This window comes from Dermacentor albipictus, unplaced genomic scaffold (assembly GCF_038994185.2).
Source record: "Dermacentor albipictus isolate Rhodes 1998 colony unplaced genomic scaffold, USDA_Dalb.pri_finalv2 scaffold_63, whole genome shotgun sequence".
NCBI lineage: Eukaryota > Metazoa > Arthropoda > Arachnida > Ixodida > Ixodidae > Dermacentor > Dermacentor albipictus.
In genome coordinates, this window is record NW_027225617.1 from 111,953 (window position 1) to 126,218 (window position 14,266).

General features: G+C 46.6%; 1 protein-coding gene and 1 long non-coding RNA gene across 2 annotated transcripts in view; one reads left to right on the forward strand and one right to left on the reverse strand.

The window, feature by feature from the left end:
• The window catches only part of LOC139053063 (uncharacterized), a 407,344-nt gene that overhangs the window by 11,250 nt on the left and 381,828 nt on the right, over nt 1-14,266 (forward strand). The window lies entirely within an intron of this gene.
• Nucleotides 1-14,266, reverse strand: part of LOC139053058 (uncharacterized) — a 41,800-nt gene that overhangs the window by 2,585 nt on the left and 24,949 nt on the right. Inside the window, exons 8-10 of the mRNA XM_070530194.1 lie at nt 11,247-11,394; nt 5,647-5,829; nt 2,324-2,446 (exon numbers count right to left, since the gene is read on the reverse strand). Of these exons, the coding sequence (XP_070386295.1) occupies nt 2,324-2,446; nt 5,647-5,829; nt 11,247-11,394 (454 nt within the window). The remainder of the gene's footprint in view (nt 1-2,323; nt 2,447-5,646; nt 5,830-11,246; nt 11,395-14,266) is intronic.

The following is a 14,266-nucleotide window of genomic DNA, read 5'->3' on the forward strand; positions in this document are numbered from 1 at the left end:
TTCGATGCGTGAAGCCTTTGGTGTCGTTGTTCGATGGCGGCAAAGAAAGAGAAGTTGCATACCTCCATTGACCATTGGAGCATTAGGATCCGTCTATGGGATTGAGTTACACGGTAACTCTTTATGGTACAACAGAAGCAACAGCGCAGATGGCGTCGAATCTGCTCTTTTCGTCAGTCGATAACTTGTATGCGCAGTTTCCAGAAATGAACTGCACACGTTTGTAAAATCAACACAGTTGCTTCGAATGGTGCTTCGCTACATATTGAAAAGTCAGACACGTTTGGCAAACGTGTCTCCCAACCTTCATCTCGATTATGTTAGTCACGGAGAGATTCACTGCGCTTGAAAACGCAATCATCCAAGGCACGTGTTTTTTTTCCTAGCTCGCTGCCTCCAGTTGAACAAACGCGATCAATCGCTGAACTTTTGTTTCAGTCTTATTCTGTAGCGGTCGAGGCATTGTTGTCAGAATGATTTCGCTTATACGAAACCACCAGACCTGCCGGAAAACGTCTCAGTACTAAGAATTTCAGCACAGATGCATGTCCTCTTTCAATCCCCACAGGACTTTAAAGGACGTCATAGGACGTCCTACATGACGTCGTTCTCAATGCAGGAGCATCGAATGATGTAATAAAGACAGTAAGCAAACGCGAGAAATACTTCCTGTTTTTGCAATAAAGACAGTAAGCAAACGCGAGAAATACTTCCTGTTCTATGCAAAATGTGTCGCATGATGCGGTGGATCACGTGTCCACCGCATCCTTGTCATAGGCCTCAGTCACCTGCAGGCTGGCAATGGCTGCAAGGTTGTGTCCATGATAATCAAACTTAACCGTGTGTCCATGATAATGAAACTTAACCGTCAAGCTGAATGATAGACCCGTTTCAATGACGGTTTCAGACTTCTCGCATGACGGTAACCATTTACTAATGACTCCACGTAATGGCTCGATGCCTAAATATGGTAGTTTGGTTACAGCAGATCGAACAGTTCTATGCGGCGCTACAAGAGAAGCTTCCACGGCGTCATTGCTTAAGGGCGCTAACGATGGAAGGAAAATCATAAAAGACTGTTTGGTAATCTTTAGACTTGTCATGGTATTAGCGGCTTCGGCTTCATAGAGTAGCGTGGTTTCAAGCTCTCTCACGAAGGATTTTGCGGAAATAAAAGTTTTGATATCGACTGCATTAGCATGGAACACAGCTTGGTAAGCCGTGGTACGTTCAAGCCAGGGCTGCGAGCTCACTATAGTAGTTTTCAAAAATTGAAGGGCAGCGTTCGCTTTGTTGACCCGTTTCGCGAGCAGGCTTCACCGGGCCCGTCGCTTGCGCTTGAGTCGACCCATACGTAGTTCCATGGAATCGTCGTAATGTACGACGATGGCAAAGAGGGCGATTCGGCACCGAACAATAATGGGTAAGTCACAGGTCGGTACGTCTCTGAGCAAGCAGAACCCCCGGCCAACTTCATTTTCTTTCTTCTTGCACAACAATCGTGCTTTTGCGCCAAATGGTGCGTCATCCCTGCAAGACTACGGCAGCAAGGTTTCTTCAGTGTTCCCTCAGACAAAGGGTACGTTCTGGCATCTAAACTATGGCATCTGCATATAAATACCGGCGCGTTTTTCACTGTAAGTCAAAAGGAATACGCTATCATAAGAGAAGCACACATTCTAATTCATAAATGTGGCACGCACATTCGAGCAGAACGTAGTACGGTGCCTAAAGGTGCAGCGTGAAACGTCTAGCGCCATACGAACGAAACTGGCAGCGGGGCTTGCCATATTGCGGCCGCACTGGGGAGATACGAGAACGGACTTGCTGGATTGATTACGGATGCTCGGGGCATGGCTTGGTACATGTTGCGCTCTGTGCAGGGTTGGCATTGTTATGCTGTCTCAAACATAAATTTAATTCCCCTTACCTTGTGAATAAGCATTTCCAAGGTAAATAAATTGCTAGAAGAAAGCCTGAAATGAAAAGTTCACTAGGTATATTTTTTGACACGCCTTTGATGCTTGCCGATGAACTCGGGACTTCTTGACAACAACAAACAACAAGAACAACAACAAAAATTGTCCCTATTCGCTCTATGTACATTGCACGGACCCAACGTGGTCTAGTTGGCATTTGTAACAGCCGACCGCACGTGCTCCGCCATGTGACTGTGACCTACTGTGTGACCATGTGACCTACTGCGTTTAGACTCACGTCACGTGACGCTCGTCGTCTGCCGCTCCTTAGAACCCAAACACGCGCGCACACGCATACTCAAAAAAATATTCTTCGTGTATGAATTAGATGTGCGTGAACTTACCTTTGCTTTGAGGGTGTCTTCGCTCTCGAAGAACATGGCCTTCGTCTTATCGCTTGCCACTTGTGCCACGTTGACGCCCGTGAACAGTTCAACTCGCCTCAACTTCAAATCGCCCTTGCAAGGCTGAAAAAGAACATCTGGGTATCGATCACATGTGGCCCGTGTTTCATCGCTTCGAATGTGCAGCTACGACATAACCAAGCAAAACCGGCAAAGTTAGGTCTCTTCCGGTCGCCTCGAGCGTACAGAAAATCACAACGCATGGCCGTTCGCTCCACCATATATCCTGTAGATTCGAGTATCTTGTTGTCAACGCATAGGTGGCGTCGGTGAAATTCGGGGTCTGCTGTAGCAACAGCCGCGCGGCGCGGCGCGTAAGCTTTATCCAGGCGTCGATGATGCCGCATTGTGAGCTGCAAGTAACGAGCTGAAGCAGCAGGTGTGGCTATTGCCGTGCGCTTTTCAAAGCTCGAGGTAGGGATGGGGGTCGCGGCTCTAGTGGTCGCATTTCGATGGGCGGGGGGGGGGGGGTGTAATGCAGACACGTTTCTGTCGTCATAGTTCATCATCAGCAACAGCAGCGGTAGCTGCAATAACCGCTCAGAAGCGTTGTGTGAAACGCTCACGAAGTTCGCCCGCTTCCTTGCGAAGACCGAAGACGGCAACGATTTCATTTTTCAAGGAAATACGGGCCTCACGACGGGTGACGAATGCCTAAAGCTTGAAGTGTTGGTTGTTATGTGCCTTGCAAATAATTACTGAATTCTCTTCGCCCCATGTGCATGCCGTATGCGATTCGCGTAGTTTGTATTTTCCTGGTCGCCTCGGTGAACTGTGCTGGGCGCGATTATATTTCGATGCAGTAGCGAGTGTGCTAGAGCGACAAACAGTAAATGTTTATTCACTGTATGCTAATTTGAAGCACCTTTAAAATATTACCTATTCAAACGTCGCAGGGTTCCATGGTACCGTTATTTGTAATGTTTCTCAGGCTCCTCGAACAATCACACATGACGCCGAGTCAATGCAGTGCGTGGAGAAACTTTAACGTTGCAGGCTTACTTAGAAGCGATGCAAACAATTACCAAACCATCGTTTTTCGTGTTGTGTATTTTCCTTTGTAATACGAGGTTTCTGTTGTTGGGTGTTCTCGGTGTTTTCGGTGATCCTGGGCTTTCGATGTGGTCGGTGACCAAAACAACTCATATCATATCATATCACATCACATCATATGATATATCATATCATATCATATATCATATCATATATAGTTAATATCTGGCGAAATTAAAGGACACGTTACGGGGAATGCTCAGGCGAAGTGCAAGTGTTTCGGTGCATTGCAGTATTTGCTGTGCATTACGTCTATGCACGAGGTTCGGCGCGTTACGAGGATTCTCTACGAGCGGAGCCAAATTTAGGCCCACGCTGCCTCAGCATAACTGCAAATGCCACCCGGATCGAATTTAACGAACGTTTTTGCGAAGCTAAATGCGCGGGCATGAAAGGCAGCGTTTCTAAAACATTGCCGTGTAAACTGCTCGGAGTCTTCATATGGATATTTAGCACTATGCTTCCCACTGTTTCGAGGGAACTTTACGAGCTACACAAAGTTTATATTTGATTAAACTCAGGGGCTTGTTGTCAGTTTTGTGCAGGCAAACATAAAAAGTGTTTCAGTTAGCTAAGGCCTGCGCAATAAATTATGTCTTGAAGAACTCCAGAGCGTTATGGTTCAGCTTTTACGAGCAACGAAAAAGTTAGTACGCAGGCGCTGGAATCAGCATAAAAGTGTCTGCAAGATGAAATTTGCGAAAAATAGATGCACCATTTTGGCAAGTTGGGATACGAATTCAAAAGCACGTATATGAAATGCAGCTATTACAAAATATTTCTTAAGTGGTCGCTATCACCAGTCAACTCTTGGGCACACTAAGTTTATTGGAGCACGTGAAATCTATTGCGTCACAGAATGTTAAAGTTTTTGACCTAATTAAGAACGTTACAAATAATTATTCCACTCTTGTTTTGTTCTTGGTAGTACTAGACATATTACCAAGTTCTCCAAACTAATTGAGACATTCCGCTTACGTTTGGTGAAAGTAATGTTATGGTCGATGTGTTGGAAGTTGGTGTGTTTGTTGCAGCCTTTTGCAAATAAAACGCAAGCAAACGCTACGGAAAGTTATGAGTGTGTTTTATGAGCAACGCAGAACATAGCCCGTTGCCTTGGCACAACTACAAAAGCCACCAAGATAAAATTTGGCAAAAATATGGGGATGGCTGTCGTAGATCAATGTGCGAAGTTAAATGCGCATGGATCAAATTCAGCTATCTCAAACAATTTCTTAACTGTTTGAAGATTTCACATGGCTGTTTTCAGTTATGCTTCCTAATTTTCCGCAATACGTCTACTTTGCACCGAGTTCCATTTTGGTGGGAATGGACGGGATGTTAGGTGCAATGTATGACGAAACTATAACTTTCCTCGCCTCAATAGAAGAGTTGCAAATAATTCCTAAAGCTTCGTTTATTCTCTTGATTTGTGCGTTATATACGAGGATTGTAATAGGTTTGCACCGTACCCTATGTGAACTAAATAAGGCACCTTGTTTACACTTGTTTACAATTAGGGGCAGACTATGGGTAATATGCAGTCAACCTTCTAACTGTGTGTATTGAATACAAATTAGGCAGTAAATTAGGTATGCAAGCTACCTGGGGCGTTATGGGCGTATTTTACGGACAACGTAGGATTTATCAAGTTCCCGTGATAGAACGGTGAACACAACAGAGAAAAAATTCAGGGACAATACTATTAGGAGACTCTCTGGCTAATGAACCGGGATGTAAAATAGGTAGGAATGGATTACGTCCTTTTTGAAAATTTCTTCTTTATATTTTTAAATTTCTTTTTTATATGCGTGCAAGTTGACAAAGGGGCCAGTTAAATACGGGTCAGTTGTATACGGGCAACGTTTTAAAGTATGTGATTAATTACAGGGAGCTAAAATTCTGGTTGCAGCTATTCTACAGGGACAGCTTCGCTGGAAATTGGATTGCCATCTTGCAAGGTCGCGTAAGCTTGCACCCCGCCTCCTCCCCAGATTTCTTTTCCTCTTGACACTAACGCCAATTTCGATTACACAGGTATACGATTTGTGTAGCATATAGGAAGCTACGCATTTGCTTCAGCTGCACCCCTCCACAGATTAAGCGATATCTAACTGCTGCTGAAGCTGTTGATAAGCGGTACAAGCTAGCAATTCGCACGTTGGGAAACTGAACTCATGAATGTGAAAGAAAGAATGCGACAGACTTACCGCAGCGTCCAGGCTGGTGACGAAGAGGGCGACACATTCGGCGTTGACCATTTCCTCAGTGATGGCGCTTCCCGCATAAGGCTTCTTCAAAGTGTAGACAAGGGTGCCGAGCTCGAAGGAGAGACCCATTTTGGTATTCGATGTGTACTGCTTGTCTCTCCTCATCATCTGTGCGATACTTTTCTGTGCGCGGAATGCACACATAAGATTTACTAAACAAGGTATGAAGAAGGCGATGGCTATGCAAGGCATCTGCTGGCGCAGAATAAAATATATACATTAACCCATGCTTTTGCATACTTGGACAATGATTTAGTAAAAGTGTCTTTTCGACAGATAGGTCTGCATTTGCAATACGAGCTATAGCAAGGTGGCTGCCAAGCAGCGACGGGAAACTAGCTGTCCCTACCTAGTACTGGAACTCCTACCTAGTACTGGAACTCATAGAATGTTCACGTGTGCAGTGGGTGGGTACAGGTCCATGTTGGTGAAATGCTAAACAGAACCGTTTCAGAAGGCATGACTGCTGCGTTGCTATGACAGCTGATCAGCGATGGATCTGAACGGAATTTGATTGTCAAAACTGCAAGGTAAGCTCCATATAGCTGGGCCAGCACTGTGTTCAGAACATTATGCATCTTTGGAGCCCACCGCACGTCGTGCGAGAACAAGTAACAGTCATATGGGGAAAACTCCTTAAAAGAAACGTTGTGAGCATCCAGCCCCGCCATCACTGGTGCCCAGTTTGAAGGGCATGCCGACACCAAAGTTCACACCGATGCAAAGGAGCTAGGGCCGCGGTGCGTCGCTGGTACAGCGAAAAAAAAAGGGGGCTTTGAGAAACGGTGATCCCCTATGCAAGTCGCTCTACAACGAACGTCGATGCCAAGTGTTCGACAAAGAAAAAAAATCTAAGTAATAGCTCAAAGTCTAACCCCCGTATTCAGAAATGCAACTTAAGTTGAAGCCCATGCTTGACTTAAGTGACGCCTATCATGAACGCGCCGAAGGAAATGCAGTGAACGTGTTTGAGCATGTTCATGCCAGGCGTCATTAAAGTGAAGTCAATGATGGGCTTCCACTTAAGTTGCATTTCTGAATACGGGGGTAAGAAGCGTCCACTCCACGCTTCGTCCGTATACCTGTGCGGTCGACTGTCCGAGCATTATCTGCGCTAAGCTTGGCAATAACAAAATAATACCAGACTCGGTATCTCATACAACTGCATGAGTGTAAGATTTGGTATTTTTTTTTACGAGGGTGCAGTCGACTACTTTTCGCTGTGGACTCACGTCAGTAAAGCGGGCAAGACGAGAATTACTTGTTTGATTGAATAAGTCAGTGCCCGTGTTTACAGGCCGACTACATTATACTTAAACACACCATGACCACTGGAGCCACTTATGATTCGAACATATTTCTTTTATGCTGAATGGTAAATCTGCCTCATGCCACGCCTATTGTTGATATGTAATCCTAATAAATCAGTCTCCTGAATTTTGCAGAGCACTTCTTCCGCTACGACAGCTTCAGTAATAATGAAGTGACCCTCAAACATGACGACCACTGCAAACTGAGCGAGGAACAACGCGCCAACTACATCGTGAAGCTCTTCTGTGTCATGCTATTATCCCGAATACTTACAAAAAATGGAAATTCTTTTTTCAAGATGTCTTACTTCAAAAAAAGAAACGATAAATTGGCTTCAGCTTGCAGTGCTCCATGAATTGTGTGCTGCCATGTAACAAAAGCAACAAAAAGCACTCAGACAAAATTAGGCTCGTTCACAGCATCGCTAGAAAGGGCAAAATACCGCCTGCGAGCTGAGCTCGTGTTGAGCCGTTTTTACCAAAGTCATGTGAACGAACCCAACTCGTCTAAGGCACGGAGGAAGTGCCTTCTGAGGTGCCCTTCATCTAATCTCCCCCCCGACCCTCAGAAAATGTCCCCGTCAAGGAATATTTTCAGCAGACCGACTGTCTCGTGTGTTCATAGTGCCGTCATTGCCCGAGAGGACTTACAAGACTACCGTGTTGAGCTGCTAGAAACGATACTTTGTGCAAGCACTCCGCCTTCATCTTACTGTCCCCCTTACCTGTGGTATTCGCTTCGGGACGGTAAACTGCGGAACCTAATATCTGTCACTTTACTAGTTTGAAGGAGGAGCGAGATTAACCTTAGGATTCTAGAACGTCCCGGCACCCCACATTCCACCTCGACTCGAGAAAGTGGACGGCAGCGTTGCCTCTCGACAGATGTTACTGCGGTTCGCTGACACCTCGTGGGAATTATTGAGAGGCGTAGTGCCTTCTTCAGTCAATGGGCGGTGTTGTTCTTAACTCGGTGGAGGTGAGCTAGAGCTTCGAATCGAGTGCTGTTTTAGAATACGGGCCTAAGTTCTCGTTACGTTGTGGCGCTCGCATCGCGCACCTGTAGTGCCCATGGCGCGCCCGCATGTAAGCTCTATGTTGTGCAAGACAAATTACATGCGTGGCTGTATGGACCAGTTTACAGCGCCACTGCATGGACGCTGCCATTATTGAGCACGTGACCACGCCGCCATTGAGCGCCTTCTGGCGTCCACTTCCCGGTAGCGGACCACTTGCAGCGAGAATGCAGAAATGGACCGTTTTCTTATTGTAGAGTACATGTTTCACGCCAGTGATGCAACGTTTTCGACGGAAAGTGCAAACGAAACTTTCGTGCTGCTGAGAATTTGTGCATGGCCTTATTTTATCCTGATGGAGCTGAGCGAGCACTCCAAGTCGGCGCATGGACGTGTTCGCATGAACCGACACCCGATTGCGCGTACTTTCTCTCTCTTCCGTTTTCTCGTAACAGCATATAGCTTTTACCTCCCTTCTCTACTGTGTATTTTTTGTTGCGATGGTGGCAATGTGCCAGAAGTTTGTCGATAAAACTGTTTCGCTTTCCAGTAAGCATGTCTCTGTTACTTCCATTACCCCTTACAGCAATCTGTTGTTCTGAGATGCATAGACCGTGAGAACGATCAGGGAAATATTTACAGACAAACAAATATCAATACTCATGATGATATATCAACAATAGGCGTTGTATGAGGCAGATTTACCAGTTAGTGTAAAAAAAATATGCTCGAATTTATAAGCGGCTTCAGTGTTTATGATTTGTTCAACTGTAATGTAGTCGAGCTGTAAATACTGGCACTGATTGATGCCAGCAAAATATTCTCGTCTTGCCCGCCTTACTGACGGGAGTCCACAGCGAAGAGCAGTCGACTACAGTCTCGTAAGAAAAAATACCAAATCTTACACTCATGCAATTGTATGAGATACCGAGTCTTCCTATCTAGCGGCGCTAATATTAGCTCATCGGCCCCCGAATTTAGTCATTTAGATTAAAAAAAGGAAAGTAATAAAAGTTCTCGACACAAAGTCCTTGGCGATTCATGTTTCGATGATCCGTTAAGTATATTTCGGTATATTTGCGGAATAACCACCACAGGGTTTCCTCAAAGGCAGCAACTCAATCCGTTAATACTCGGCGCTTCGCGGTGGCGGCCCTGGATAACGCCGAGTGTTCTTAGGCAAGCGCGAAAAAGGTGTCCCGCTACAGTTGACGCCTCATGCATTCGTCGTGTCGACGGTGACATTGCGTTGTGTGGCTACGTTGAATAAATGCTAACCCATTACCGTTGACTGTCATCTTCAGATGGGCCATGCTGCAGCTTCTTTGCTATTGACTGTAATTCGACTGCTACAGCAACGTGTCGTTTCTGTCGACAATCTCTCCATGAATTGGCGATAGCTGCCGAGTACACTTTATGATTTGACATTAAAAGAATGGCATCAACGTACTGAAATATGTAACAAACTGTTGCCTATAAGCTGTAGCTTACAGACTTATAGGGGCGTCTAATAATAGAATATTTCCATCGAATCAATCGCAAATATTTGAGAAAGACACTTTCACTCGAAAGGTGAAGCACCGATTGCGATAGCAAATTAGATGGCTAAACGAAGTAAGGGTAGTAGTTTTATCAGGTGGATACAATGCTGTAAACATTCGCTTACTAAATAAATTAAAAGCATGCTGTCACGAGCGCATGGGCAAACACGGACCCATCTCAATCGATGACCGCGGGCAACCGTCGTCAAAGCGCTGGCGTGGTGATGTAGCTGTGAGTGAATTCGCCTTCGTGCTGCCTGTGACTTCAATGCTGTGAGTGAATTCGTCTTCGTGCTGCCTGTGACTTCAATGCTGTGAGCGAATTGCCTTCGTGCTGCCTGTGACTTCAATGCTAGGAGTGAATTCGCCTTCGTGCTGCCTGTGACTTCAATGAAGAAAACGCACACGAAGCCATCAGCTATCTCTGGTGGGGCAGCCTTCGAACCCATCACACAGACGACCTCCAAGGGAGGGCGCGGGCTGCCGTGCTCATCCGCCACAGCCGGAGGAGAAGAGGAAATGCCCACTAACCGGACCCCCTCCCCCCTCCCCCTCAAGCACGTGCACATCTCACCGGCCCTCCCCCCTTGCCTCCCTTGCTGCACGCGCGAGAAGACGCGCCGATTCAAGCCACTGTGTTCTGCGCTCGCCTTCGCGAGCTTTTCCTCGCAGCTACAGCAATCGGTGACTTATACAAAACCTGACGGCGACACCGATGGAGGAAATTCCCCTTTCTTGTGCATATATAATTGCTGCCGAAATAAACGGCCTTCGAATATCGAATGGAATGCCAAATATTGCTCAGTTTTAACACATTGAAATTTGTAGATTAGATGTAACTATTACGTAGTCATCCTATCTCATGAAATGATAATGAAACAAAGTTCGCCACATGCGCGTCGCAGAGTGTCACATTCGTTGAACGATAACCCAGTGGTAGTCAATTGTGTGTGGAATTGCGCTGCTGAGCTCATGGGCGCGGGACCGAATCCTGTCCGAGGCGGCCGCATTTACGTGGTGCGAAATGCAAAAAAAAGAGAGAAAATACTCGTGTCGGCCATTAGGTGCACGTTCAAAAACACCAGGTGGTCAAAATTATTTCAGGATCCACTAATACGGCGTTCCTCATAATCATGTCGTGGTTCCGGTGAGTATATTGTCTCATAATTCAAATGTTTTTCGTTGACCGGCGGATTAGCCTACAGGTATTTTTTGGCAGATTTGGTCCATCGCTTTAAAGAATCCAAATATCGTGAGATCGACCAAGCAATATGTTGCTTTGACTACATCGAGACAACAAATTCGCGTGTTGCATAGGGCGAAGCAGGATTATTTAACGACCGGAAACTGCACTACACAGAAACAGTCTACACCATACGTTAGCTCAGCCAATGTTGCCCTACGCGAGGCAGTTGCGGCTTTCCTGCATCCAAATCATGTGCGAGAGCTTCCGCTTGGAATCTGTATTCCTCCCTACAGACGGCAGTAATCCTTTTCCATTGTACTATTCGATAGAGAAGAATATTCGACAACGTCGAATATTTACTGCTAGAATCGCACATGAATTTAGAGACTATTGGAGTCGTATTCGTTATTTTTTAAACTTGCACGCCTCTACCTTGCTTTTTTTTTATAGATGGTCACGTTTTTCGTAACGGAAGCGCGTTACTCACGATGTCAGGTGCCCGGCCGGCTTGCTTGGCAGCAGATGCCTTGTACGCGCTGCTGTCGAAAACGGAAGGTGGGTGGCTGTAGCACACTCCTTTACCCTCGGTCCACCCCACAGAGCTGTAGGCGATGACCGTGTCTGCCACGTGGTTGCTGTAGCAAATTGAAGCACAATACGCCTTGTTCAGTGATGAGCGGGAGATACAAAAAAACTTTGTTTATGATGACAATTCGCGTCCATATACAGGCAACCAACAAAGTTCGTCAGATGACGGGATGTCGTTGGCTGGAGCCTGCGTTTCGAAATAGGGCGTTGCCTGCGCCAAGGCAACGACGGTGGCAACGTGCAGTTGTTCCCTGGCGGAGACAAGTGCGCTTCGTGAAACACTGCTTTCAGCTGCGAAACATTGCTTCTCTGACCACCCGTTCACTTTCTGTGAGAACGTATTTATGGACTAATGCACACTCCTAAAGGGCATGCAATACATCTATGGTGCGCAGGTAAGATGTGTATGAAAAACACAGCGCTTGCATCTAAGATCCAGAAATATGTTGCCCTTTGTGATGCACTTTCACGGTGAACAACGGCTCAACATGAAATAAAATTGAAGCAAAAACAACAGGCACAGATATTACGAAGGACAAATTGCGGAATGATTCGCATAAGCAATATTCTCATTAAAAGGGTCACGCAAGGCATAGTTTCACAGTCGAGCTCATTTTTTGGCAGTCCGCTATGCGGTCCGACATAGGCGCCGAAAGGTGATTGATTCGTGTAATTTAATCGGGCTCATCCAAGCGGTTTTGCAGCAACACGCTAGAACACGTCTAACACACCTCCCCGCAAATGAGCCGCTTATCGTGTTCTTCATTTAAGAAATTTAGATTCATTTTTTTTGTTTTTCATTCCGAAACTGCTGCATGATCGTGAGTGCCGCTGTAGTGTGGGGCTTCGGATTAATTTTGACCTTGCACCTGAAGTAATTTATTGCGGGACCAGCGGGCACAATATCGTACGTCACGTAAACCACTTGTGGAAGGGCGCGGTATGGGCCGGTGTAGCGAGGAAGGAGCTTTTCAGAAGGCCCACACGCCGGGAGGGGGACCAAAGTAGGACGAAGTCACCTAGAGCAAAGTGTTCGTCATGGTGTCGCTGTCCATAACGGCGCTTATGATTTCCTTGGAGGGGCCATAAATCTAATACGGGCCATCTGCAGGGCGTAATCAGCCCGGACAATGGCGTAGCTTGCATATTCACTCGTTGAAGTTGCAGGGGAAGGAAGAAATGTGTCTAACGGTAAAGTTGCTTCACGTCCGAACGGTAAAAAGTAGAGTATTCAGCAGTGCCGTGGCGAGAGGAAGTCTATGCGAATGTCAGGTATGGCAGTGCAAGGTCCAAATCATAGTGGTCAGCCGACACACACTTTGAAAGAAAGTCTGCTAACGTCCGATTCAAGCGGTTGGTGAGCCCGTTCTTCTGTGGGATATATGACGTGGTGATCTTGTGCTGCGTGGGCTAGGCGCGCAGGATGTCCTAGATGACTTTCGACAAGAAGGTCCGGCCTCAATCAGTCAATCCTTGAAGTGGGGTACCGGGTACTAAAATTATGTAATGGAAGAGAATGTCCGCCATGTCTGTAGCAGAGCTGGTCGATAATGCTCGTGTCATTGCATAGCTCAATTTATTCGTTTCCTGAAGCAGATGTAGCAAAGGGTCCTAGATGACCCAAACCTTCACGGAAGAGGGGCGCACATTGGACGTCGATGGGTTGAAGATACCTAGCAGGAAGTGTACACGGTTTCTTTCGGCGTTAAGAGAGCTCGCAGGCGCTGTCATAACGTTGTACGGAGTGAGCTAGGTCAGGTGAATAGAAAAGATGGCTCACGCGGTCATGTGTGAGGGTGAAACCAAGGTGGCCAGCGGTTGGGGCGTCGTGCAGCTCACGAAGAACTGTGTAGCGCAGGTGTGATGGCATAACTAGGAGGTGGTCAGCACCGTCAGGGTACGCGTTACGCCGATGTAAAGTACCATCCTTCAGGGTGAACATTCACACAGAGGACTCGCTAGCAGAGCATTCCAGGCGCTCGATTATTTCTCTTAAGTAGGCATACCTACTCTAATCTTCGATGATGCTAATCAACTGGCTCACGGATAAGAAGCATTTGAGGGATTCAGTGTGCGAACTGCCACAGTCGGCCACAGGGCAGTGGGACCAACAATACGCATCTTTGTGCAGGCTCTCTGTCTTGCATGCTACTATGCAGGTGTACTCTTGCAGGCGCAGTGCCCATAGAGCGAGCCTGCCTGTAGGGTCTTTCAAAGAGGCAAGCCAACAGACGGCATGGTGGTCAGTAACTACTGTGAATGGTCGGCCAAATAGAAAAGGGCGAAATTTTTCCACTGCCAACGCGAGAGCGAGGCACTCATGTTCTGTAAATGAGTAATTTCGCCCCGATACGCACAGCAGCCTGCTGGCATAAACCATGACTTAATTCGCTCCCCGCTGACGTTGGGCCGAGATGGCGCCTATTTTGTAGCTACTTGCGTCAGTGCGGATTTCGCTTTGAGCTGATGAGTCGAAGTGGGCCACAATGGAAGACGTTGTGAGGATTGTGCTTAGCTCGGAGAAAGTCGCGGCTTGTGCAGGACCCTAGGTAAAAGGGGCGTTTTGTTTACGAAGAAATCACAATCTCTGCATAGTTCTTCACAAACCGGTGAAAATAGGAGGAGAGTCCCAGAATGTTGCGAACATCTTTGGCAGACCTGGGTCTTTCAGGGCTCGAATTTTTTCTCTGGGGCCTTCAGCGCCCACAATAGGCCAAGTATTGTAATGCGACAATGGCTAAAACGGCACTTTGATGAGTTCAACTGAATCCGGCACGGCGGAAGACGTCAAGAACTGTTGACAGGTGTTCGAGGTGTACATCAAATGTGAGTGAAAACGCAATTACGTTGGGGAAATAAGATAAGCATGTATGCTACTTCAACTCATGAAGCAGAGAGCCCATAATTCTCTTGAATGTG